The sequence below is a fragment of the Phyllostomus discolor genome, chromosome 4 (assembly GCF_004126475.2).
Source record: "Phyllostomus discolor isolate MPI-MPIP mPhyDis1 chromosome 4, mPhyDis1.pri.v3, whole genome shotgun sequence".
Classification (NCBI taxonomy): Eukaryota; Metazoa; Chordata; class Mammalia; order Chiroptera; family Phyllostomidae; genus Phyllostomus; species Phyllostomus discolor.
In genome coordinates, this window is record NC_040906.2 from 208478345 (window position 1) to 208505732 (window position 27388).

At 61.8% G+C, this 27388-nt stretch overlaps 1 protein-coding gene across 3 annotated transcripts in view; it reads right to left on the reverse strand.

The window, feature by feature from the left end:
- Nucleotides 1-27388, reverse strand: part of RPS6KA2 (ribosomal protein S6 kinase A2) — a 144777-nt gene that overhangs the window by 33359 nt on the left and 84030 nt on the right. For all 3 annotated transcript variants that reach the window (XM_028503998.2, XM_036024969.1, XM_028503999.2), the window contains 2 exons: nt 9781-9897; nt 8232-8313 (listed from right to left, as the gene is read on the reverse strand). In XM_028503998.2, coding sequence (XP_028359799.1) covers nt 8232-8313; nt 9781-9897 — 199 coding nt within the window. The remainder of the gene's footprint in view (nt 1-8231; nt 8314-9780; nt 9898-27388) is intronic.

Sequence of the window (27388 nt, forward strand, 5' to 3'; positions counted from 1 at the left end):
AGTTGAAACTGCACTTTTCCTTAGTGACTTTTAGTGAGTTTTACTGTTTCAAATTCACAGCAAAAGCGTGCATTCATGCAATAACTTGGATTTTAGAGTGTGAAGATACATGTGTTTTACTTCAAGCGGTGGACAACAGACATGCCCAAGAATTACCTTGTTCCCAGCCGCACTCTAATTAAAAGTGAGCTGACCTGCTGCTGTTGTTTCAAAAAGATTTTATTTACTTATTTTTAGAGAGAAGGGGAGGGAGGGAGAAAGAGGAGAGAAACATCCATGTGTGGCTGCCTCTTGTGCGCCCCCTACTGGGGACCTGGCCTGCAACCCAGGCCTGGGCCCTGATGGGGAGTCCAACCAGTGACCCTGTGGTTCACAGTCCATGCCCAACCACTGAGCCACGCCAGCCAGGGCTCTGTTGCTTTTTTTTTTGGCTTTCTTTTTATTTTTTTAAAATATTTTTACAAATTTTTTGAGAGAGAAATGGGGAAGAGGAGAAAGAGGGAGAGAAACATCCATGTGTGGTTGCCTCTCATGCGCCCCCTACTGGGAACCTAGACCACAACCCAGGCATGTGCCCTGACTGGGAATCGAACCAGCAACCGTTTGGTTTGCAGGCTGACGCTCAATCCACTGAGCCACGCCAGCCAGGGCCCTGCTGCTTTTTTGGAGTTGCACACGGTGCCCAGTGTGACCCAGAAATCCCGCTCCTGGGTGTGTGTGTGCCCACGAGCACCGACAGCGGGGCCTCCCGCAGACGGGTGGGTGCGCGTTCCCGGCTGACTGTCCGCAGCAGCCCGAGGACGGACGCAGCCCCCGGGCCCAGCCGCAGGTGATGGGTAAAGGACCCGTGGTCCATGCAGACGCTGGAGGGCAGCTCAGCCTTCGAGGGGCACACTCTGACACGTGCTACAGCACGGGGGGGGGGGGGGGGGGCTGGGGACCCGGCGTGGAGTGGAGCCATCCTGACGCAGAAGACACACGCAGCAGGCCTCCCTGTCTGGGGGGGACCCGGGGAAGTGGGGGGTGTGTGCTGGGGCGGGGGAGGGGTAGGTGGTGTTTGTGGGGACAGAATTCCACTCAGGCGACGAGACCTTCCGGGAACAGACGGGGCGGCGCCCACACAGCTCCGTGGACTCGCACGCATTCATCGCCACGTGGGACTGGCCGGAGAGTCCCCGCTCCGCGGCCCACTCCTCACCACGGGCAGGGGAGAAGCTGTGCTTCCCGCTCCCGCGTCCCCAGGGGGTGGCCGCGCTCTGCTCTGGGGGCTTGGTGCGGCCTTCTGTGCTCAGGCGCTCTCTCGGGGGAGGGAGGCCGTGCTGGCTCTGCGGCCGTGACCTCGGGGCTCCCCCCCCCGCCCCGTCTGTCTGTGGTGGATGTGCAGCGTCTGCGTGATTCCCTCAGGACGCCCCCCCCCCACATACAAGCTTGTTCCCAGGGACGGGGAATGCTGCAGACCCCCCCCCCCCCACCACGGCTCCCACACCCGCCGCCACGCCGGTGCTGCCGCTCAGGAGACGGACGCCGGACGGTGGAGCAGGTCACGGGGCCAGCAGAGGGCAGTCCCCACCGCTGGCTGTCCCAGCGCAGGTGCCACCGCCACCACCCGGGGGCCGCCACAGAGCGGGCCCCAGCAGGGGGAACAGAAGCGAAAGCTGAAGTCCACCCGCTTGGTGGCAGAGGCCGAGGCCGCCAGCTGAGGGCTCTGCAGGAGGGGAGCAGGTGACGCTGTGGTGACACGGTGGCAGCACTGAGACGTCTCTCAGAGGCACGGGCGGGGGAGGAGGCCTGGGCAGCCGGCCGGCAGGCTCGGGGGAGCGAAGGGTGGGGGTGTCGGGGACAGTCGGGCGTGGGACTGTCCCTTCCAGGGCCACCAGACAAGCACGCTGCTGTGTGGACACGGGCTCCACCAGGCCCCGGGGGCGGCGGCCTCCTCAGGGCAACCGCCTCACCCCGTGCGTGTGGCCGGGCTCCTTGCTCTCCGGACAGCAGTCCAGGGGACAGGGCCACCTCAAGGTGGGTCGTCTTCTGGGGGACAGTGTCTGTCCCACCCACCTGTGTAACCCCCACACCCCGGCCCCAGGACGTGACCCAGAGAGAGCCAGTGTCAGAGAAAGGGACCCGGCTCCTACACCTGTTTGTCACCTCCGTGCAAAGCCCTGTCCTCAGCACGGGTCAAGATGACCTAACCCCCCCCCCCCCCAGGGACTGACACGTTGTCATGGAGTTCGCGTCTCTGTGGGAGGTAACGACCCTGCTTCGTCACATGCCTGGCTGGCCGAGGAAGCCAAGGGCCGTGATAAACCTGGTGCTACGGTTGGAAAAAGATCTCCCACTCAGATTTCCAGGGGCTGGCTAGTCACGGTGGAAAAATAATGATCTGTTTCCACCCTGCATTTTACACAAAAATTGATCCCAGGTCTACTAAAGAGTTCGGTGTTAAGAGACTCGAGCCCTGCAAACAGTAACACGAGAACGCCTGGTGGGATCCCCTCCGAGGGAAGGCGGCAGGGGAGACACCCCGGGAAGAGGGGCAGGCCGCACCCCAGGCGCCCACGGACCGGCCGTCCGGAGAGACCCAGCACCGGAAGGCAAACCGAGGAACTAGAGGTCACCGGAAACAAACGGAAAGAGGGCCAGGAGCCTGAACACACAGGCCACCCAAATCCTCCCGCTGCGGCATCTCAGACAACGGAGGAAGTGCCCGAGACCCCACCTGGCAGGGAACAGACACGGCTCAGAGGAAGGCACCCTTCGGGCAGCGCTGGGGGAGGGGTGGGGAGCTCAGAATCGAGGGAGCCAGCCACAATGGGTGTGCACAGAAAAACGCTCCGGGCTGTGCTGAGACACAGGCCGGTTTTCACGAGCGCCCTGCAGGTGCTGGGTGCAAAGTAAGACGGTTTGCCCTGCACGTCACCCCTGTGCCTGTGGCCCGCCCCCAACGCAGAGGGTCCGGGTGGGGTGGGGTTTCGTGGTTCACTTTGCTCTGAACCACGGGGCCGCCTGCCCCTCCCGGAAGCAGGGGTGACCTCCCCGGTCTTTCAGCCCCCACGCCCCTGGGGCTCAGATGGAGGAGGGGCGCCCAAGCACCACCCCCCCACCCCCGGAGCAGGGCAGGGCTCCCTCCCGGGGACACAGGCAGGAGGCGCACGGGGGTGCCGCTCTGGTGGACACGACACTCAGCACCCAGAGCGACCCTCTGAAAGCCCCGCTCTCCGGGACCAGACCCCGTCTCCACGACACCCCAGCCCCCAGGCCCCGACTCCGGCTGGGCCTGCTGCCCTGCGCCCACGGGGAGCTTCAGGCGCCTGGCTTCCCGCCCCGCTGGCTGGCCCCGGTTCTCCAACCAGGGGCCTGCTCCGGGCTGGCAGGGGCTAAAACGGTGGCCCTTTCAGTCCCGACGAAGTGTCTCCGCAGCCACGGTCCCTGGAGGCCCGGCCGGTGGGAAACCACAGCAAGTGGCCTCTCGCCCGGTGACCTCTCGCCCGGTGACCTCGTGAGGGGGACACGGAGCCGAGTGGCTGTGACCCGAGGCCACCCTGCTGAGGGCCTGAGATACCAGATAACTTGGTGTGGGGGGGGGGAGGGGCAGTCACCTTGTGTTACTCTCCCTCCCACTCCACCTTCTGGGGAAACCAGCCCCTGAAGAGCGAGCGGAGACCCCGGTACGACCCACGGGCTGCCAGAGAGCGGCTTCCCGGTTTCCTGCCTCGGCTCCCCCGCCTGCCGAGGGTGGGGGGGTCACACCGGCAGGGGCAGGGAAGAGCCCGGCGGGGCTGGGACTGGCGTCCCCTCCTCCCCCGCCCCCAGGAGTTCGCAGTCATCCGGGTGCGAGCCCCACGGCAGACGAATCGGCACAGAGGCGAAAGGTGTCCAGACCTCGGCGCGGACTGAGGCTATTTCCGAGTAGTAAGTCCGTGTTTGTCAGGGGAGCGACCCCGGGACGAGGCCGCGAGTGAGCCGGCGCTGACACGGCGTTCTGGGCGGAGACCGACCGCTGCGCCACGCCGACTCCGCCCCTTTCCCCTCCCGCAGCGCCCCCCCCCCCCCTGCGCGGACCCCCGCGCGGTGGGGTCGCGGGGAGGCGGCCTGCCTCTCCAGGCTGCGGCGCCCCGAGCGCGCGCTGCTCTCCCCCACTGCCCAGAACTACCCGCCTCACAGACGCGCGAGGGCGAGGAGACAGCGGAAAGTGCGTTGCAGAATATTCCTGGGTTTACGGGATAGCGGGGTGACTCGGCTAAGGACGCAGAGGGGTTGGAGCCACACCGAGGTCAAAGGGTTCTTTGACCTCGCCCCCCTTCCCCAGGGAGGGGCAGGGACGTGGGAGTGGCCGGTGTCCTCCCACCCTCCTGGAGGGGCGGCCAGTCAGCCCTCCCCGGACCCCTGACCCCCCTGACCCGGCAAGCCCCACCCCGCAGAAAGGACCGCTTTTATTTTCTCTGGAGGACATACCTCCCAGCTGCGTTTCCGGAAAAGAAGTAACAATTCTCTAGTGACCGGCCGTCTCGGGGAGCTAGAATGCTCGGTGGCATGAAGTAAAATGTGCTTCGGAGCGGCGGCACGCACCGCGGGGTGGGTCCCGCCACCAAACGCTCCCACGGCTCCTTTGCACGAGGGAACGTGCAAGTGACGTCACACGGCCGGGCACACGGGGCCGGGGCCGTTCACAACCAAAGCCGCGTGCTTTATTTTTATCGGACGCCGGAACCATGGGCGTAGACAAGGGGATCACAGCCAGTCACCGCGTACCCGTTCCACGCGGCACCTGTCTGTCGGCCAGCGCGGCGTGTGTTCAGGACTTGCACACGCCGGGCCTCTCCCCGTCCTGACACACACACTCGTGCGTTCAACCAAGCTACGCTCGGGCTGGGCACACCATCTCCTGCCTCGCCCGGGCGGCGCCCCACCGGACGCTGTCTCAGGGACGCGGGGGGGGGGGGGGGGGTGACAAGTGGGGAGAGTGTGCGTGTCCGCGGAGGATGAGCTCAGGAGCTCACCGAGCCGGACTTTGCATGGGAGCTGAGCGGCCAGGGCTGACTCACGTGGACGGACTGCAGGTTCGCCGCGGGCTGAGCCAAGAACAGACCCAGCTCCTCACGGGAGGAGCCTTCATTCCGCTCCCCAGGGCAGCGAGCACAGTCGCAGATTCACGGGGGGCGGGGGGGGGGGGGGGGGCGGGGAGGTCGTGTGTGAGGGCGAAGGAACCGCTGTGATTTACGGACAAAAGGTTCACGGTCGAGGTGCCTGTCCTGGCCAGGTTACTATGGCATCAGCGGACGGATGACCGGGTGCGTCATCTCCAGGAGCAACGTGACCGAGAGGATGATGTCACACCTTCCCGTTCCCACCCGCCCTTGTCTCGGGACCTGCCCGCTCAGTGCTGTGGGGGGGGGGGTGAGAGAGGGTCTTAGAACCGCCCCCATGTTCTTTAGCAGCTGTTGGTTGTTGTTGTTTTTTTTTTTTTTTTTAAGATTTTACTTATTTTTAGAGAGGGGAAGGGAGGGAGACAGGGAGAGAAACATCAATGTGTGGTTGCCTCTCGCACACCCCCTGCGGGGGACCTGGCCCACAACCCAGGCATGTGCCCCGACTGGGAATCGAACCGGTGACCGTTTGCTTCTCAGGCTGGAGCTCAGCCCACGGAGCCGCCCCAGCCAGGGCTAGCAGCGGTTGGTTTTTAAAAGGACAGCTTCGCCGAGATACAAGTTGTATGCCATCCAATGCACTTACTGAAAGTAAGCAGTTCCATCGTCCAAACCCCGAGGCCACGATCATCCCCGGCCCCGCCCCATGGCCCCGCCCCCACCATGAAGCCCCGCCCCCAATCACGAATACACTGCGGATCTGCCCCTTCTGGACCTGCAGCACGGGGACTCTGTGGCCGGCTTCCTCCGCTTCCGTGTGATGTCTGCGGGATGCGCCCACGTCGCCGCAGGAGCCAGCGCGTGGCTTCTCCACAGCCGAGTGAGCCCCGCCGTGTGGCTGTGCCACATCTGATTTGTCCACCCGCTGAAGGACAGTCGGTGCTCCCCGCCTCTGGCCACCACCGTGAGCCGGCCGGTGGGGTGTGCACAGCCTGCACAAGCCCCTGACCCACGTCTCGAGGGTCACCGGGCAGCTCCGGGTTTCACCTTCGAGCCCGCGCCGGAGCGGCCGTTCGCTGTTTCAGACGCTCCGACGCGCCCCAGCTAACGCAGGCCTGACTCAACCTTCCGTTTCTGAGCGCTCCTGTCCAGGGAAGGGCCTATCTGGCTAAAACTTGGGAACAGAAAGACAAAGCCTTTCTTGTTTCCTCTGTACTTTCCTACACCCCTCGTTTCCCACACGCTTCAATGCTGTGTAGGAAATTACAAAAATGAAACAAAACAATTCTTTAAAATGATGTTATCGTCAGACCCTTGGACTTCTTGGCCAAGTTCCATCCACAGACGGGTCTGCAGATGCAACCCTAGCTGCAGTGAACAAGGCTCACTGGGGAGAACAGGCTGCTGCCTGGACCCGGCTGAGCTCAACACCTGTGTGTCTGCAACAATGTAGCGTGTCCGCAACAACTCAGCATGTCTGCAACAACTCAGCATGTCTGCAACAACATAGTGTGTCTGCAACAATGTAGCATGTCCGCAACAATGTAGCATGTCTGCAACAACGCAGCGTGTCTGCAACAATGTAGCATGTCCGCAACAATGTAGCGGGTCTGCAACAACGCAGCATGTCTGCAACCCAGAGCTTCCTGCACGGGAGTCACTCGGAAGGACCACGGGTTTACAGAGTCAGGTTCCAGGCTCTGCCCCGGACAGACTCCGACTCAGCAGGTCAGGAGGGGGTCCAGGAGCCTGTTTGGACCATTTTCCCTCTGGCATGCAGGGGATTCTGGGGCAGCCCCCGCCTGGACAGAGGGGCCCCCCTGGCTGGGCTGCGGCGGCGCCCTGGCTCCTGTCTTCTCTTTAGCACCCTCCCGACGGGAGCCCCCACCCATAGTCCCCCTCGTGTGGCCTCCTTTGGTTTGGTTGCTGCGTACTTGGTCTGTGCGTTTAGTGTCCTGTGTTGCTGGTCACATGCAGATGGAACTGTGCGTCCCCCCGCCCACTGGACAGCCAGCAGCTGCAGTGGCGGGAGTGGCAAGGCCTGTGCGGGAGCCCTGGGGGCCCGGGGCTCTAAGGCTGGCGCCCACTGTTGCCTGTACACCCTCAGGTTTCAGGCCCCAGAGGCCCAGCGTGTGTCCCCCTTTCACAGAAGTCCCCCTCACTTAGGCAGACAGACCCCCCAACTGACCGGTCCCCCCACAGGCTGGAGCGGCTGCCGCGGTCTGGTCTACCCCCCCCCCCCCCCCCCCCCCCCGTGCAGCCCCCTGCCCGCCCAGCATCCTCCCTCCAGACCAGCGGAGGGGACCTCCGAGCCTTTGCTCCTACAAAGACAGCCCCCCCCGCCCCAGCCTACTCCGCTCCTGAGAGCGACCCCGAGCAGCCCAGGTGGCTCTGTGCCCTCCTCCCTGGGGACAGGGACCAGGAGCACACGTGATAACACGCTCCGTGTCCCACTGCCCGTCCCGGATGGTGTGCGTGGCCGCCTCTGGCCGCCTCCGCTGCTGAGCGCAGGGATCCCTCTCCCACCCGCGGGGAAGAGGCCGTGGCCCCAGCCGACGCGGCAGGAGCTCGGGTCCCGCGTGCTCTTCTCCAGACGCTGGTGAGCGGGGAGCAGACCCCAGAGGACTGCAGCGTCCGACTTGCACTCGGAGCCGGGGCTTGGCTGGAGGGCGGGGCTGGAGGGCGGGGCCGAGGCCGAGACCCGGAGGGAGTCGGCCTGCGCTGTGTCTCTCCACGGAGTCAGTGGGACCGCCCGGGAAGCGCGGCCTCCCGCAGCACGTCCCGCCTCAAACTGAGCGCCGCCGCCCGCGTCACCGTGACAACCTGCTCGCCACCGCCCCCCTCCACGCTCCACGCCTCTTCTGCCAGGGGGTGCGCACGAGCGGAACAGATGCGGGAGGACGGTATTTACACAACACGGCGTTTCTCTCCGGGGACCGTGGGCCGTGTGCGGGGACATGCTAAACGCTCAGGGAGACGTTCACACGGTTCACCATCGTGAGAGCGCCGCGCGGCAGAGGCCCTCCGGCCGGGGGTCTGCCAGCCCCAGGCGCGCGCGCCGCACAGCGGACACCCGTGGGGCGGAAACCGCCCCCACGCAGCCGGCCCGCCGCGCCGCGCCGCGCTGCACCCGCCCGCAGCGCTCACCTTTCAAGGTCGCCTTCTTCAGAACCTTCATGGCGTACAGCTGCCCCGCGTCCGGGCCCGCGACCTTCCGCACCAGGAACACCTGCGGAGACAGCGCGGGGCGGCTGAGACCGGCGGGGCGCCGCGCTGTGCCCCTATTTCACCGGCCGAGGGGCCGCACGGGAGTTCCCCAAACCCCCAGGGAAGCAGACGCGCTGCAGGAAAATGTAGGGTTTTCCCCGACGGCCCGGCTGCGGGGAAGCGGCCCCTCATTACAGGCGCGCCGGAGGAATCGGGGGTTGTTTCTGTGCCATGAATTTTCTGTTAAACCGTCTGGTCAGAAGTGAGGCCGCCCTCCTTTGGTTTTTATCTGTCTGTACCTCGTCCTTTGTTCCTGCTGTTTCTGCTCTCACGGCTGCCCTCCCGTCCCGCCCCCCCCCCCCCCCCCCATATCCTCCTTTTCCTAAAACGCAGACGGACAGACATGCCTCCGGGCCGAGCGCTCCCTCTCCTGCCAAGGTCCCCTGGGCCCCCCAGCAGAGCCCCCCAGCAGAGCCCCCCGAGTCACTGCCCGTCCCCACAACAGGCCTGACTCTCAAGAGAAACTCGTGTCTCTTACTCTGGGCTGTCTCCCCCAGACTCTACCTCCGAGGAGCTAAAGCTCATACGACGGATTCGTTTCTAAGTGACAGGGAACCCCCTGCTCAAACCGGGAGACCCTGGGGGGACAGTGAGCGCCGTTCGGGGGGGCCGCGTGTCTGACGCCGGCCTCTGGGGTGCCTGGGGAAGGGCCCCCCACAATCCCGCCCTGTGCTGTCCAGGCACTCCTCTGCCCCTTCCCGGGGGCCCTGCAGTGTGGAGGGTCCCACGAGCTCCCACACGTGGCTGGAGGGGGACTGAGAACCCCGTCCCACCGGCTCTGGACGGAAACCACGCTCACACGAGCAGCCAGTTAGGGCTTAGTGTCGAAGACGTCTGACTCTGCACGAGGGGCTGAACACAAAACTTGGCTTCCCTCTGTTCCGTCCCAGGCTGCAGAATGGCAGTGACTGGTGGCCGTGGCCATTTTCTTACCTGGTTTTAGAGTTCTACTTTTATTTCTGGAAAGAACAGGGGGAAATCCACCTGCCGACGGCTGCCAGGCCCCTGAGCGGCCGGCCCTGCAGCGGGGGCCACCCCGGGGCGAGCAGGGGACCCAGCGGGGACCAGCAGCGTGGGAGAGAAACCAGAAATCACGGCAAACCCCCATTTCAGAATGAGCTCAGCCCAGGACACCGGCCCTCTGGGCCTCAGGGAGTCACGCCCAGCCCGGACCTGCGTTTCTCTGCTGCTCCTCTCTGACCCCTCAGTTCGCACGGAACCCTGGCCGCGCGGAGTGAGGTCCCGGCTCTGGGGGCGCGAGGGACCCGCCGGGGGAGGAGCGCTGTGCATTTCGCTCCCCGGGTCACGTGTCCACCTGTTCAGGGGTGTCTCCACCACGTCCCGTCACCAGACGCCCGGGGGCCCCGCCTGGAGATGGGGGACCGGCCGCCGCGGGACCAGGCTCGGAAGGAGCTGAAGGTGAACGTACCTTCCCGTAGGACCCCTGCCCCAGCACCTTCAGCAGCTCAAACTGGGAGGGGTCGGCCTTTTCGAACCCTTCCTTCACGTGGTGGCTGATGTCGATCTCCTTGACGACGCCTTCCTCCTGCAAGACACGGGGCACTGGGTGAGCAGCCGGCACCGAGGTTATGACCTTGACCAGCTCGGGTTCCTGCCGATGGTGCCGTCTGCCGGCCGGGAGCCCCCGCGTGGCCCCGTGGATCTCTGTCCCGGGGTCTCACCAGCACCCTGAGGAGAGGGAGAGGGGCTCCCTGTGTGATGCGCCCCACTTCCAGACACTCTGGGCATCATCAGCTTGGACGGAGCGGACCTGGACACTAAGGAACAGGGGACCCTGACCACTCGCTCTGCCTCTGGGAAGGGCCGCCGTGGGTTCGGCGCGAGGACGCAGCCTGTGACGCGCGGGTCCGTTTCCCCGTCTCAGCCACGCTGTCCCTGGGCCCACTGTCCCTGGGTCCACTGTCCCTGACGCTCTGGCCACAGCGACTACAGAGGACACCGCACTGCCGTCCCAGAGAGCACGTGTCCCACAGAAGGGGGGTCCCAGCCGCCCAGCAGCAGGCTCCCCCGGCAGGAGAGGAGCCCCGGTCAGTGCGTGCAGCACGGGCAGAGATCTCTGGGCACCCACCGCTGGACGTCCCGCCCTGCAGACACTGCTTCCCTTGGAGAGGGGCGGCTCCCTGCCCCTGCCAGCGACCGGGCGTCAGAACGCTGGACAGACAGACAGACAGGCAGAATCCGCCTGAGGTCACAGCCTGACGGCTCCCAGAGTCCACGTCCACGCGTCTCTGACATTTCCCTTCATCCACCCGCCCACCCGACCTCTCACCCCGGGCTGCAGGCCGGGCGCCATCGGGACGCGCTGGCAGCAAAGCTCTGAGGCATCTGGAGCAGCCACCCGCCCGGCACTGCGTGCGCACGGTGCTCTGGGCACGCGGGGCTTTGCTCACACCGTTCCTGCCATTCCTTCCCACACCCACACGGTGACCTTCCATCCGGCGAAGGTCGCAAGGTCGCGCTGCCAGCCAGGAGAGTCGGCCGGGCCTCCGACCAAGGGCGGGGTTTCCCCGTATTTCAGTCTAAGAGCCACTATTTCAAATGCAGTCGTCACGGCAGTGATTTAACGAGAGCGGTCTCTAAAACTCCGGGAGCTCCGGCTCCCCAGAGCGAGAAGTTTCATGACTTCTTCTCCGTGGGACCATGACCGTCCCTGACACCCTTTGGAGGGTGGGGGGAGGGCAGGGGACGGGGGGCCCTGCCTGCAGGAAAAGCCCCCGCGGCCGGCAGGGCAGGGGCCTCAGCAGCTCCCTCTCTTCTTCTCTGAAATTCCGACAGCTAGAGCGAGCGCTCGGAGGCCTCGCCTTCCAGGGCCACTCAGCATGTCTGTCCGATGGCGGTTTTCTCTTTGCGAGAACAAGGAACAAGGAGCCGGTGGACCCCCCTCACGGAGGCCAGGAGGCGGCCCGAGCACGGGAGACAGCCACCCTGGGCGTCCTCTCAGGTCAAAGTTGGGCAGGGGTCGCGTTGGAGGGCCCTCCCCTCCTCCCTGTGGCTTTCCACGACCACAGGCCCCCTCTAGCCGCAGGAGACTGGGCAGCTTTTGGAGGGAAATCTCTTTGTTGGTAACAGGGGAGACGGGAAGGGGGGACCTCCAGGTGCACCGTGTCACCTTGTTTCCCACAGGACAACGGTCCCCAGCATGGCTGCTGCAGACTGGACTTCCCACTTGGAATACGGGGCTGAGGGCTGCCGTTAAAACCCTCCAAGTCCCCCCAGACGCCCGCACGCCCTCTTCCCTCCCACTGGCTCACCCCTGAAGAGAGAAATGGCAGATTTGTCCCTCGAGTCAGAACCAAACGCCCCCTGCCTGTTAGTACAGTACTCCCCCGGCCCAGCGACTGGGCTGCCCCCTGCCGGCAGTCCTCCACCCCGCACCAGGTCCTCCCCAGGCCCCACCCCTCCCGAAGCAGCTTCCACCACGCAGCCGCGGTAACACAACACCCCCGTTATGAAACAGGCCGTCAGTCTCCCGGTCACACCTCCTGTGGCTTTGCTCTGGCCACGTGAGCACGCTCAGTTGCACTGCTGAGCGAGGGTGAAACTCAGCCCCGAAAGGCACGGTGGGTGGGAGAGTGTGGTGTCAGCAGAGCGGCCAAGGGGGCAGGTGACCTGGGCCGCGGGCCCTTCAGCTGCCGGCCTCCGCCCTGGGCAGCTTCACAGCACCCGTGTGTTTCCCGAAGATTTCCACGTCGTCTGTGTCCCTCGGCTGCTCTTTCTGGCGGTCTGGAGACCCAGAACTGGGGTACTGAGGTCACTCGACATGCTGGGACACCAGAGGGGACCCCCACCTCTGCGAACCTGTCATCAGACAGGTCTGTCCAGCTCTGGCCGGCGTGTCCCCACAGTGGGAGCCTGCTGCGCCCAGCACCCGGCAGCCAGCACCCGGCAGCCAGCAGCCAGCACCCGGCACCCGGTACCCGGCACGGAGCCCCAGAGCCTCAGGTTCCGCCCCCCCCCCCCCCCGTGCCACTGTGCCTGGGGACACCTTTCTGAGAACATCGGGATCCGCACCCCCACCCTCACTCCCCTGCTCCACCCATCCCCCCGGCTCCATGACAGGAGTCACCTTCTGCAGCCATTGCTGGGATTTCAAATCAGAGGCTTGGACGTGAATCTCAGCATTTCACGGTTTATGTAGATTCTCGCTGTCAGTATTTGGAGCAAATGCACCCAAAGCACACGCTGAATTTCATCTCCAAAAACAGCACCTTCCAGGGTTTTCCCTGGGTAATATTGCAATGTAGTTGATTTCTCATTTACTTTATATATTTTTAAAATATTTTATTTATTTATTTTTAGAGAGAAAGGAAGGGAGGGAGAAAAAGAAGGAGAGAAACATCGACTGGTCGCCTCCTGCCCCCGGCCCCCCCAGGGAGCAGCCCACAACCCAGGCACGTGCCCTGACCGGGAACCGAACCGGCGACCTTCGCTTTACAGGACGAAGCTCAGCCAACGGAACTGTGCCGGTCAGGGCTCATTCTTCACTCACATCAACACGGTCTTTCACAGCCAAGAATCTCAACCATCCACAGAAAAAAACCGCACGAGCGTCACAGCTGAGAGTTTTGAGTTCTGCGCTCACACTGACATTTAGACTTGAACTCGCCTGTGGATGCTTTGTTCTTCTTTAGTCCCAAGGACTTGAAAAAAAAAGAAAGAAAGAAAAAAGCTCTGGAATCCGTGCCGACCCCAGGGGCCGGTGCGCCTAGAAAGCTCGGGGGAAGGAGGCGGGAGGGGCGGCCCAGCACGCCGGCACCCCCTGCCTCTGCCGGCCGCCCTGCTCTCTGGACGGCCGCACGCCTGCGGCTCGGAGGGGCGGCAGGAAGCCAAACGCCACCGCGCCTGTTCAGAGAGAGACGGCTCTGTGCTCCACGGGGCAGGTCGCTTCATCCGGAACACTCCGTGGGCGCTGGCGCCGTTCTCCTGAGACCACGCCCTCTGCTCCCACGGCCGCCACAGGGAGCGCTGGGCGTCTGGTCTCCAGCAGAGCCCCTGTCCGTGGGGTTTCCTTCTAAATAACGGGGGGCTCGGGGCAGAGGCTGGCACGGTGGCCGGGCTTGCTTCACAGGCAGGGACTTCGAAGGTGTTCTGACGTGAGAGGTGAAGAGTGGAGACACGAGCTGCCTCAAGGGCACGCATATGTGACAGAATCCTCTGTGACGATGAGTGTGTAAACGCCAATCGGACGTGTTTGAGGTTCCGACTGATGGGGGCGGGGTGTGCCGGCGGGTGCGACAGCGGCTGTGTGAGAGGCAGGTGAGCAGCCAGGACGGGCGGAGCCTGGCCCGAGGGGGCGGAGCACAGGTGTGTGCACCTGTCTGCACCCAGGTCCCCTCGGGTCACACCTCTGCTCTGGGTCATCTGCTCTCACATCATGAGGGGAGACTGTACGAAAACCAGGTGCAAATTAAAAGTTGGGAACTACTAATGATAAAGACATAGAAGATAAAAACTGGGCGTGTCGGATTCAGCTCTGAAAAAGGGGGGAGAGGTCACCCCAGCAATCACTGACCCCCGTGGAGGACATCACTTTCCGGGCAGATTATGGGGACTGGAAGGGGCCCAGGCCCAGGTGCGCCTCCTGAGGCCTCCTCCCACACCAGGGGGTGAGTGGCCCACCAGGGGCCGGCGGGCACCGGTCACCCAAGCCACGTGAGGCTGCGAGCTCGCTGACCCCACGCTCTCGGCTGGGTCACCCACGCTCCAGGACGGAGTTGGCTCCACTGTCGTCTCCTGGGCCTCTCAGCATCTCCCGCCGACGTCCCGCCTCACCCGTGCACTGGCATATTCTGAAAAGGCGGTCGTATCCAGTGCTTTTCATCGTTTCCAGCAAGAAGGCTCGCCACCCCTAATCCATGGTGTTGCTGGAAACAGAGGCTCAGGAGTTCTCTCCCCGTGGACAGGACTCCAAGCGGCCTTTGCGGCCCCTGCAGGCGGCCGGCTGCAAGAGCGTTCTAAACACGACGTAAAAGCGTAGGAGTAGTAACACTGCAGTAGCAACCGTGCAGGTGACCACAGGGGGCCCATGTGACTTCCTCAGGAAGCCTGAAACGCAGGACTTTCCGATGCAGTAAAATGTCTGTGTAATAGGCTGTACAAAAATAAAACTTTCATGACCTTAAACTATAACGGTCTTATTAAGATGCCGAGAACCACCAGGAAAAGCTCCATGGGAGCCCCAGTTCTACCACAGACAGGAATGACTTTATACTCACACATGGAGATGGACACAGACTTTAAGAAGTCCCCCGTGCGCCCCCCGCTGCGTGCACGCCAACCCTCACTGCCTCCCCCCGACCCACACGGCGTGGCCGCGGCAACCCCGCACCCGGCAGCCCCGGGCTCTGAACGGCGGCTTCTGCTTCTGGGAGCAGGACCGGCCTCTCCAGGGCACAGCTGGGGGGAGAGTTCAAAGAGATACAAACGATGAAGGTACACGTTGAAGACCTGCCAGGGTTTATGTCTTCTTTGGCCTTTGCATTAAAAAGTCAGACGCACGCCCAGGTTGTACTGGGCACAGCCGTGATGGGGGCGAGGGCTCAGCAGCAGCCGGGGACTGTCCTCCGTGAACAGCTTTGCCCAGAGCCCCCGCTGTCAGCGAGGGCAGGCCCCTCGGTGCCAAGACAGAAGCAGTAAGGCGAGGCAAGGCGAGGCGAGGTTGCTCATTCCCCACTTACTTTGTTTATTGTGAGATAAACAAATCAGATTTCCAGGGAAAAAAGCCAATTTCTGTTCTGAAGAATAACACACTGATTAGCCAGTGCGTTTGGCGGTGTGTTTGCTGGTTGTCTCCACCCCTGGAGACACCTTACGTCCCGACATCACGGATGGGGACAGTCGTTCCCAGGCGCTGTCACTGTCAAACGGTTCACACGAGAGCCCGGAGCCCAGGACGGCGTCCACATGCAGGGGAACCAGGAGAGAGTCGTCACCCCTTTATCAGGAAGGCTCGCCACCCGTCCCCGGGAGTCGGGGTCCCTCCGTCGACTGGGAAGAGTAAGAGTCTCAGGTGGAAGGGAGCGAGCGGAGCCGACAGTCGCTTCAGAGAGGCCGAGAAGGCGAGAGAGAATGACTTGAAGTCGCCACCAGGACGCGGCAGGGTGGGGACCCGGGGTCCCGGCCCCGAACACTCAGCTGTGACCTCCAGCACCGGCCCCGGGGGCCCCAGGCCACTTTTGCACAGTGCCACCCACCCAGGAACCACAAGGGTCCGTCCGCACAGAGATGCAGCGCGGCGGGTGAGGACTGCGGCTGGTGACGTCCTGTGTTCGCAGCCCAGACTGGACCGCCCCGGCCAGTGCGGCTCGGCCGCTCGGAGGTTGTGCGTTTGATCCCCGGCCCGGGCACGTGCAGGAGGCAACTGATGGATGCTCCTGTCTCACATGGGTGTTCTCTCGCTCTCTTCCTCTCTCGAAAAGCAACAAAAAATAATGTCCTCAGTGAGGGGAAGAAAATCCACATTTGACTCAAGTGCCTTCAGAGAGACACGAAACCCTCTGCACGCCACCGTCAGTATTTCTTGGGGAAGCGCAGGCAGAAGGGACTGGTCACCCCGACACAGGACACAGACGACACACGGTGGCGAACCGTGAGGAACAGGAAGAGGCCGGCTAGACAGCCAGCTCGGGGCCCTGGGCCTGGCCATCTCCGCGGAGGGTCTGTTTATGCAGCTCAGTAAACTGTATATGCTTGTGCTCCGCTTTCTGGGTCAGTCCTTTTTTCCTTTCTTAGTAACATTATTATAAAACCCAGGTTGCAACTAGCCATGTGTACAACCACTACTACATCCTGTGCAGAGGGGAGGCCACGTCTGGCGGAGCGGGCCGGCTACGGGCTTCCCTGCGGCGCCTGGCCTTCCGGGGCGAGGACGTGGAGGAGGCGGGAGTGAGGGTGGGGTTCTGCCGGGGGCTCGGTGGCTGCGGTTCTACTATGGACAGTAACAATTCATTATCAACCAAAGTGTCGCAGGTTCGATTCCCAGTCAGGGCACATGCCTGGGTTGCGGGCCACGGCCCCCAGCAACCGCACATTGATGTCTCTCTCTCTCTCTCTCTTTCTCCCTCCCTTCCCTCTCTAAAAATAAATAAATAAAACCTTAAAAAAAAAGAAAAGAAAACATGATTACAAACATTAAAAAAAAATCACTATCACTGTGTTGCTCGTAACCTGAAGACTGTCTTTCAAGAAAACGTAGGCATACTACTGTATAGAGAGAACCCTAAAGATTCCACCAGAAAGCATTGGAACTGATCAATGAATTCAATCAAGTAGCAGGACACAATAATTTTTATACCCTGATAATGAACAATAAGAAAGAGAAATTAAGACAACGTTCCCATTTACAACTGCATCGGAAAGTTAAAGTACGCAGGAACGAGTTTAGCCACGGGGGTACGGGAGCCGGACTCGGCCAGCCACGAGACGCCGAGGAAGACGCCGAAGGAGGCGCGCGCAGGGGTGTGAGGGGACACGCACACGCCACTCGTGGGCGAGGGAGAATGAGCTCGGCCACCGTGTCCGTGCTGCCCGGGCAACCTCAGAGTCGACGCAGCTCCCGTCGGGATGCCGATGGCATCCTTCACAGACTAGAACAAGTAATTCCGGAATTCATACGGAAGCACGAAAGATCCCAGATAGCCACCGCGACCCTGAGCGAGGACGGAGTTGGAGGAACCACGCTACTGACAACCGGCTACACTGCAAGGTCCCAGTCGTCTAAACGGCCTGGGGCTGGCGCGACAATGGACCCCGGTCAGTGCAGCCCAACAGGGAGCCCAGAAACCAACCCACGCCCGCGTGGTCGGCCCACCCACGACGACGGGGGAGGCAAGAACACGCCACGGGGCGGAGACAGTCCGTTCAGCACGTGCTGCCGGGAAAACTGGACAGACACAGGCAAAGGCAGGAGGGAAGTCACACCACCCTCCTGCACCAAACACGAGAACAAACTCGAAATGGACTCAAGACTGACGCGTCAGGTCCGCACCAGGAAACTCCTAGAAGATGAGCACATGGCACACGTGTCTAAGCAACGTTTTGTTATTAAGAGCCTGAGGTTTTGTTTGTTTTGGCTTGGATAAATAAACCATTCGACCAGTAACTTTAAATGTTCAAAAAATTCCCAGGAGAAAGCACGGGCAGTGAATTCCCTGAAACCGCTCCTTGTAACGTCTGTTCCGATGACCCTTCTCAGGCAGGGAGACAGAGAACAGCGTGGGTCACAGCGGCCCCGGAGGGGGTCCTGGCACAGGGGAGGCAGCCGGCCACGGAGCGCAGAGACGCCGATGGGGAGGAGCCCTCTGCCAGAGGCATCCAGCGGAGTCAGGACCTACTATTTAGAAAGAACTCGTACAGCTCAATGCCAAGAAACCCCAAACAATACAATTTAAAAGTGGGCAGAAACACTTCTCCAAAGACACACAGGGGGCCGACAGGGATGAGAAGAGGCTCAGTGTCACCAGCCATCAGAGAGATGTGAACGAAGGCCCACTCTACTGGTACCATCATCCACTTTTCTCGCTACAGACTTCTCGCAGGACACGCACCAGCACCATGGACAGGGCAGCCGAACCTTCCAGGGGCACCCGGTGCTGGTGCTGGTGATCCAGCCTCTCCAACTCCAGCCCCTCCATCAGGCAGAGGCCCCGCCCACATCCCCCCCACCCCTCAGCTCCCCCTCACCGCTAGGACGCCCCCTCTCCCAGGTTTATCTGCCCAGGTGTGGTTCAGCGTTCCCCACAAACCCAGGAAGGCGCACCGGCAGAGGTCAGGCCACAGGCAGGAGGCTGGCGTCCAGTTGCAGGGGCAGCTGTGAACCCTCCCTCTGCATCAGCTTCCAGCCTGCAGCGCCCAGACCTGAGACCCACACCGGCTCAGACCTGAAAGGCCCCAGGAATTGTCACCTGAACCTCGGCTGAGCGGGTGAGGCCAGGGCGGGGGTGGAGGCAGGAGGGGGAAGGCGGGAAGCCGCCCGTCTACCTGCCCTGCTGCCCAAGGTCATCGGTCGGACTCTGGCCACCTGGGGCCCACGCTTTCAGAAAGAAGTAAAGCCTTTTCATTTGAACGGGGCACGTCTGGCAAAACCAAACTCCTAGGGAAAGGAAGAGCTTTTTTAAAAATGGTTTTTACTTCTTTGTTTTTAGAGAGAGGGGAAGGGAGGGGGAAGAGAGAAGCATCGATTGGTTGCCTCTTGCACACACCCCAACTAAGGATCTCACCCGCAACCCAGGCATGTGCCCTGACCGGGAATCGAACCGGCGACCTTTCACGTTGTGGGTTCCTGCCCACCCCACTGAGCCGTGCTGGTCAGAGCTGGGAAGTGGAAGGTTTTTAAATCATCGTCTCTAACCCATCGCACGGACGGTTCGCAGCAGCTCAGCTCCGGCGCCTCTGGAAACTGGGTGTGGAGGGACAGGCAGCCACCCCCTCACAAGCAGGAAGTGCACTTCACAGGCTGAATGTGTGCGGGTCTGTAGCCTTATTTTTTAATCACATTTTATAGTATGACATGAAGTTTTATGAAATTCCTAGCATAACATAAACACATATAAAATGTCATAAGCATTAATTTCTCGATGGAAAAAAGTGCCAAAATACTAGCAGTAATAAAATCTCTATTATTAAAAACGTTAGCTGTGATTTCCATCTTAATTGAGAACGCAGAATATTTTGGAAGAACTTTCCAGAGGTCTTACGTAAGCCCTGCCATCATGCCTCCAGTTTACGGGGTAGGACACAACCTCTTGAATACTAAAAGACATAAAATATAGCAGGGTAATAAAAAGCTGGCTTTAGAACTTAAATATTTTTGTAACTTGCTGTAGATAAGAATTTGGAGGCTTAGGAAAAAACACCTTACTGTATTTTTATCCTTTCTGCTACTCTGAAATGCATTCAATTTATTTTAATTTGATTGCTGACTTCTTTTATTCCTAAAAATGCACTTGGGGAAAACAGAATTAAAGCATATGCACATTAAATTAGAAAAACAACAATACTCTTTAAAAAATTATTTTGAAGATTTTATTTACTTATTTTTAGAGAGGGGGAGGGAGGGAGAAAGAGAGGGAGAGAAACATCAATGTGTGGTTGCCTCTCTCATGCCCCCTACTGGGGACCTGACCTGCAACCCAGCCATGTGACCTGACTGGGAATTGAACCAGCAATGCTCTGGTTTGTAGGCCGGCACTCAATCCACTGAGCCACAGCAGCCAGGGTGAAAAGCAACAATACTTTCAACATCAGTTCTAATTAAACAATTTGATAGGTTTTAATCTAAATTTGCATATTTTCAAGGAATTACGTTACACATGAATCAGTTCCTAGAAGTTACCAGATTGCTCTTTGTGAGCCGAAAGCGCTACAGTTGTGCAGATTTAGCAAGCACACGGGGCCTCACCTGCCAGCCAGCCCAGCATCACCTACCAGGCTCCAGGCAGGACCACGTCACCATCACCTTTGACCTGTGAAAATGGCCCTGCCCACTCTGCCTCCCCTAGATCCCAGTGGCTGAGAAGCTCGTGAGACCCTGGCACCACTTCCAGGGGCCGAGGGGGGGCCGGCTGCGGGGAGAAGCTGGTTGGGAAGGGCTCCCGGGTCCTGCAGGCTTTCCGCAGCCGCAGCGGGCGCCACGGGAGACCAGCCCTCCGCTGCCCAGACGTGACACAGAGAGACGCCGTGAGGAATGTGTGGTGTGATGGTACGCCCTAGCAAACTGGGGCGGAGTGCACCCGGCTCCTTTGGGTGCCTTCTAAATGCTCGGGAGCCACGAGAGGCGACAGTGCCACACACTCCTGGCGGCCCCTCCTTGAGGCTGCGGGCCTCCCGCCCCAGGCTCACTGCCACCCACGGGGAGGGGGGCACCACGAGCACGGAAGGACCAGGCTGTTCTAGAAGAAACCTGCCCTGTGCTGGTTCCCTTGTCTCCTGCAGCACCTTACCTCCCTAGACGTGGCCCAGGTGCTGCCCCACGGCCACACGACTCAGAGTGGACAGTCAGCACATTTATTTACAGTGAGTTCATCAGCTTACCCAGTGCGCGCAGAGACACTTTAATTAAATGCCAATAAAAATGGGTATCTTTCAATCTATTTTACAGCCCGGAGATGCCGTGCAGCTGCGCCACGGACTGCCATCAAACCGTGAAAACGCCCGGCGGCCTGGGCACTCGCGCTGCGCCCCCCCATCCCCCGATGCAGTGAGCGAGCTGCGGCGCCGCACCCAGTGCGCCCGTTTCCCGCCCCCCCCCCCCCCCCCGCCATGGGACCGCGCCCGGCACTCTCCTCCACCGGATCTCGCAGCAGCCCCGACGGAAGGTCCAGATGGGACGGAGAGGCTCCGAGAGGCACCGCCGCCCTGCCGCGTTTCCAGGAAGGACGTTCTCTGAGAGCTGCGAGCACAGGAGCCGCTGCCGCGGGATTCGCTTCCCCACCAGCAGACACGTGCGGCGGAACCCGGGGTTTACGTGCACAGCAGTGACTAAGGACTCGCGGGGCGGTTGCCGCTAGGCAGAGAGGGGACACACCGGAACGGCCCGGAACCGCAGTGGAGGTCACTGTGCGTGCGAACCTGGGGGACCAGGAACGTCTCGGCCACCCCGCCCCCCATAGCAGGGTTCTGCGAGCACGTGGGCACGGGTCTCCAAGGGCGTGGGCGAGGGCCCTCGGGGTCCTGAGGACCTGATAACACATTTTTCTTTCCACCCAGGATGTCCCACAGTAGACGTCCTGGCTGGTGTAGCTCAATGGGTTGAGCACAGGCCTGCCAACCGAAGGGTCACGGGTTTGATTCCTGGTCAGGGCACACGCCTGGGTTGTGGGCCAGGTCCCTGGTGAGGGGGCGCACCGGAGGCAACCACACATTGATGTTTCTCTCCCTGTCTTCCTCCTTCCCTTCCTCTCTCTCTAAAAATACATGAATAAAATATTTAAAACACACACACACACACACACACAACCCTACAGCCCTGGCTGGCGTAGCTCAGTGGATTGAGCTCGGGCTGCAAACCAGGCATCGCAGGTTCGATTCCCAGTCAGGGCACATGCCTGGGTTGTAGGCCACGGCCCCCAGCAACTGCACATTGATGTTTCTCTCTCTCTCTCTCTCTCTTTCTCCCTCCCTTCCCTCTCTAAAAATAAATTAAAAAAATATTTTTAAAAACTACAGAACTTTATTTTTTAAAAAGTTGCTATTTCCAGGTGAGGAAAGAGCAGGTCACCCACTTCCAGGGGGCGATGTCTCTCCTGGACTCCAGGCGACAGGGCACTGCCCCCTCGCCTGGTGGCAGACGTGCCCCTGTCCACGGAGGACCCCGGGCCGTGGACCCCCAGCCCGTGGCTGGGACGCGTTGGCTCCGAGGCAGCTCTGCACGCCCCCGACTCCCTGGGCCAAGCCGAGGGTCTGGGATGTAAGCAGTTTCCTGTCGGGTGACTTGTTACTCTGTGTGTGTGTATGTGTGTGTGTGTGTGTGTGTGTGTGAGAGAGAGAGAGAGAGAGACAGAGAGACAGAGAGAGAGAGAGACTCATACTCCCACAGACAAGCAGCACAGGCTGACGGGGTCCTGCGAGCTCGGTCCCCACAACCGCTGAGTTCGGTGCCAGGGACCGGGGAGGACCCCTGCCTGCCGTGTCTAGGGGTGGCCCTGGGCACACACACTGGGGGTCCTGAGGCCCAGCGCCCTGGAGAGCCGGCCCGGGCCCGACTCACGCCCTCTCGCTCCCCTCACCACGCCTGCTGGAGACCACCCCGGGGCTCGGGGGACCCACTGCACCGGGAGCACGTAGCCGGGAGAGGACGGGTGCTCTGCCGGGCTCAGCCCTGCGGGACGAGGAGGGGAGGGCGGGGAAGGGCCGGGGGAGGTGGGTGGCCGGGGCGTGGGCCCTGCACAGAACAGGAGCGGACGCTCTCGCTCCTGGTGAGTCACAGCCGGAATTAGTGCAGTCCCCCCCCCCCGCCCCCCAGGGAGGACACCACGGGCCCCCCTCCTTTGGAAGTGAGGTGCTTCAGACACAGGCCCAGCTTTCTGAGGACTGAGGGTCAGATTGGCAGGAAAACGTGCCCCCGGGGCCTGTCGCCTCCGGCCACCCGCAAGAGCCAGACGCCCCTCGTGCTGCGCGGCCAGTGTGGAGAAAGTGAGCTGGACCTCTCCCCGCGGACCGGGCTCGGGAAGACACAGCCGGGCCCACGGCTGTCGGCAGGGGCTGGGGGCACACCCGAGGGACGTCGGCTGCGGGGCACAGCTCGGAGCTCGCCGACGGGGGGCTGGCGGTGGCAGCGGGACGTGTCCGGGCTGGCCGTGGCGGGGCTCGAGCGTGCCCCCCAAGAAACACGTGGCGAAGCCCTAGCCCCCCGTCCCCGAGACCTTGCCTGCAAGCAGGGTCATGGCCAACGTAACCAGTCAGGATCTGCGTTCACTGTGGGGGGGGCGGGGGGAGGTGACCGCAGTCCCAGGACGGGGGCCACGGGAAGACACAGGCCGGGAACAGCTCCGTGACAATGGGGCGTGGGGACCGCAGTGATACTCCCACAGCCTGGGAGCAGCGGGCGCCCCAGAAGCCGGGGGAGGCGAGGCAGGAGCCTCCTCCGGGGGGTTGGGGAGGGTGTGGCCCCGGCGAGGACGCCCGATTCCACCCTCCAGCTCCGGAGCCGCGGGGACCCGCGGTGCTGTGGTTGAAGCCCCCCCCCCCCCCCGGGGAGGGGGGGTGGTCAGGGCAGCCGCGGGAAAGTGGTCCAGCGGGCAGCGACACGGCCCTCGGCTAAAATGGCATCGATGCTCGTGACCACCCCCGGGTGTCTGTGCCGTGCAGCGCACACCGCGTGGAACACCAGCCCCCACGGAGGCCGCTCAGAGCCCCGAGGGAAGGAAGCGTCTTTGACGAGGGAGTCGCTTGGGTCTCCCGGAATGAGGGAAGATGGGAGGCCACTCGGCAGGAAGGTGAGCTTGCAGGACAAGCACCGGGGTGCGGCCACGGACCAGACCGTTAGCAGACGTCACGGCAGGTGGAGAAGACTCGGGGACACGGGCCAGCACCCCGACATCACGGAGCAGCATGGGAGAGAGACAGCAGTGCCTCCCACAGGGACCCTCGGGAGGGCGGAGGGTGGAGGGTGGACGAGCCAGGGTCCCGGAGAGCAGCGGGCCGGCTGGTGGGAAGCACGCTGGGAGGGCTGGGCCGTGGACAGCCCAGCAGCCGCATGCGGCGCTCGACTGCAGCCAGACCCTCGATGCAGAGGGGAGCGTCCGCGGGCTGCTGGGCAGGGACAGAAGGGTGGGTTCCTCTTCTACTGGGAAACTGGGGGTGGGGAGAAGGCTGGCATACCGAGACATTAAATGTGTAAATAGGGAAAGCTAAGTTAAAACGCCAGTGAGTGTAGGACAATGAGGCAATGATCCCGCAGCCGGTGCTGCACACGATGATAGCGCCAACAGACAATGGATGCGGAACCACCGTTCTCACGAGGCTTTCTGGGGATTTAACCAGCGGCACCGACGACGCAGCTCTCCCGAGCTGGGCGGGCGGGTGGGAGGGCCCGTGTGCCGGGCCCTGCTCTCCGGGGCAGCCGGCCACGCGCGGGCCTGACCTTGGCTCTGTCGCCAGCTCCCGAGGCCGTATGTGGAGCACTCGTCCCCGGAACAGGACCACTGCCATCACGCAGCAGAGAGCGCTCCTGTGCGGGTGGTGTTTGTCTTCCTGCGAGCACGGCCCACTCTGTTCCCGTCTAAGTGGGTCGCAGGGACATCTCCAGGCACGCGGGCACAGCCTGCGGCCACACTGCGCCACCTGCTCCCCATTGTCCACCTCTCCGGCAGGAAGTACACAGGCGCTGCTCCGGAGGGAGGGAGGCAGGGAGGCAGGGAGGGAGGGAGGACGAGAGGAGGGGAAGCAGGCAGTGCGGGGCTGTGGCGGGGGTTGGGGGGAGCACGGATGGCCCCTGCTGCAGGCCCGTCCCTCCCCCTCGGCCCACGGGCGAGGGCCCTGCGGTGGGCAGCCCGAGGCGCTTTCCAGCTTCTCACGGGCGTTTCCGCTCTCACGGGAAGAATGCAGAGAGGAGACGGACAGGTGAAGAGGTTCGCAAATTCAAGGCCGATTCCCAACACTGCAGACGGGCAGGGGGCCTCGAAGGGCTGGAAAGTCAGTCACGTTCGGACCCGTCCCACAGCCAGTTCTGGACAGAGACGTTGGGGTGCAAGGACCCCCTGAACTTCAGGACATCCGGTTACACAACCTGGGATGTGCTCCCCATGCACCCGCTCACGGGCGGCTTGTGAGGGCAAAGCTGTGGGCCCCTGGGCCCTAAGCTTCTTGGTTTGCCCGCATCCTGTCCCCGAGCGAGCGGCAGGGGACGGCAGCCTGCTGTCTTTGGGAGGCGGTGGGCGGAGAGAGGCCGGTCGGGGCACAAAGCACTCTCCTGTCGGAGTGCCGGCGTTTCTCTTGTTCCCGGTGATCCGTCTTTCTTCCCTCCACCCTCCGCTGCTTCCCTGAGGATGGGGACTCAGGCTCTCAGGTGACACCTGTCCTGTCAGCTGGGGTTTGTCCCGGTGTCACAGCTCGGGCTTGATGACCCGACCTGCTCTTGGTGACCTTGGAAGAGGCTGGAGTGCTGCGGAGGGCAGGCAAAGGCTCTGAGGAAGGACGAGGACCCTGTGACCCTTCACACCGGCCACACCAGGGAGGCGTCCCTGGGCCCAGGGAGGCAGGAGCTCCTGCAGCTGAAGGACGGTCCACTTGCCAGGCACAGAACACTTTGCTCTAAAATGACCGACAGGCTGCAAGGCTGGATTTCACGCAGACCACTGAGGTTACGAAAATGAATGGGAGGTCTTGTTCTTGTTCACCAAAAAGACACGAGGTACGGAAGGCAGCGACGGGTCACAGCCCCCCGAATTTACGGTGTGGTCCTGATGGTGGATGATAAGGGTGGCCCGTGGACCCCTCTGGGCGGGCCCTCCCAGGCACACTCCCTCGCTCCGGCTCGTGCTGGCCGCACGGTCCCCTCTCCCCACACGAGTTCCATCCGTCTGCATGCAGCACCTTTGCTAAGGCTCGCAGCAAACGCCAGCTCCTCCATGAAGCCTGTCCTGACCACCTTCTGGTCGGACCCCTCGGTTGCGGGCGTGGGGCGACCTCCACTCCTGCTCTGTCCACGCGTGACCGTGGCAGTGCTGGTCAGCACCTGCCTTCCTGTGCAGACGTGGCTCTGGGGCCGTGCTGGCTTCTGTCTCACCTGGAGTCTCTGCCACGGCGGAGCCTGGCATGTGGGGAGAGCCCACTAAAGACGAGCCTGGTAACCAGATGAATGAGCCACTCCAGTCAGCGGGCCCCCACCCCAGGCTGCCGCGGGGACGTGGGCTGTCTCCCGCCCTGGGTGCATCTCGGGGCACGAGGGCTGGTCTTTGTCGAATAAGCACCCGCGGGGATGCCACGCCCCGAGGTTGGCCGAGTAAGTGAACGGGGGCTCAGAACAATGGTTCTTCTAACATAAAAGTTGCTGTTCTTACCCCATTGTCAGGACTGAATAATGAAGCGGCATGCAAACCGTTTAAGTGAAATGGAATTTGAAATTGGCAGAAAGAGCTCCTTATTTCACAAAGTGAATAGAAATGGCAAATGGAATGCACTTGCTTTTGAAAGTGGCCTTATCGAAACCAGTGGGAAACGAAATTCCAAACTTGAAGTCATTTTTATCATGTGATTCCTACTGAAACCTGGTTTGCTTTTGCTGCTGGGCACAGGGAGCAACCGATGGAAACACTTCGCATATCCAGTACTTCTTTAAAAGGAAATCTCTTGCCCTCCCCTCAAAAAGATGGCGATAAATGAAAAAAAAGAGTAAAAGTGTAAAACAAAACAGAACGGCTAACTGGTCTACCTGAGTCTGCCATTCAGATGGTACTAAGCACTCGCAGGCCACGTGGCATTGCACAGGCAGGGGAGCAGAAACAAGCCATAGGTCTTTACCTGTAAGCGAGTTGTACGCCAGCAGGTCCGTGGAACAGAGAAAATGCCCTGAAATCCAGGTCAATCACAACGTTTCCACGACGTGAGAACCCACAGCTTAAATCCACGCAGCCCTACGCTGCTTACAACACTTCCACAGAGAACTTGTCGTCCGACTTGCAGGTTGGCCCGGATGGAACTGAAGAAACAAGGCGCAGGGAGGAGCGCCGCGAGTCCGGCATCAGGACCGACTTTAGGGCGATGACAAATAAGACGGTGTGGTTGGGGCACAGGAGAGACACAGGGGACGGAGATAGACCCAGCCTTCCCAGGGGCTCTCCCGATGTGACAAGGTGGCCGGGGAGGTCGTGGGGACAGGATGGACTGGTCAGTAAGTGGTGTTGGGAAAATCGGTTGGTTCTCTGACTGAGGCTCCAGGTCTGGGCCACGAGCTCATGCACGGGACAGCTGGGGTCCTGCACCTGGGGCTGGCGGGGCACCGGGAGGGTGGCCAGAAAGTTTGGGCTGACCTAAGACAGCACAGGCACCACCAAAGGCCCCCAGGGTGGCCACACCCTGGGGGGGGGCGACTGGGGACTGGGTGGGCTGAGGTTTACAAAACCAGCTCCCTCCTGCAGCCACTCAGGAAGGGCTATCTGGGTCCTGCAGGACCCGGCGACCCCCACCCCCTGCCCCGCCAGGCAGAACCTGGGAACCGCGTGTTTCCAGGCTGGGAAGGGGACACTGTGGCTGAGACCTTCTCCACCTGGCTCTACCACGCCCTCCCTGCCTAGGCCGCTATGGAGAAGGGGGGGAACACAGAACAGGAGGAGTGAAATGCCGGAACACTGAAAGGCTAAGTGACAGCAACAAAACAAGGAGAAGCTCCGTTCTCATGGACCCTCTGAGAACACCCCCAGGAGGACCCGCCCCACTCTGAGGGCTTAACCGAAGGCAGCCCTGCTGTGAAAGGCACCTGCACTCCCACGTCCCCCAGTCCCACTCGGCTCTGCGGTGCACTCCGGACGACCGGTCTGGGATGTAATTGGAGTCAGTGTTTGGAAGGCTCGGAGTCCACT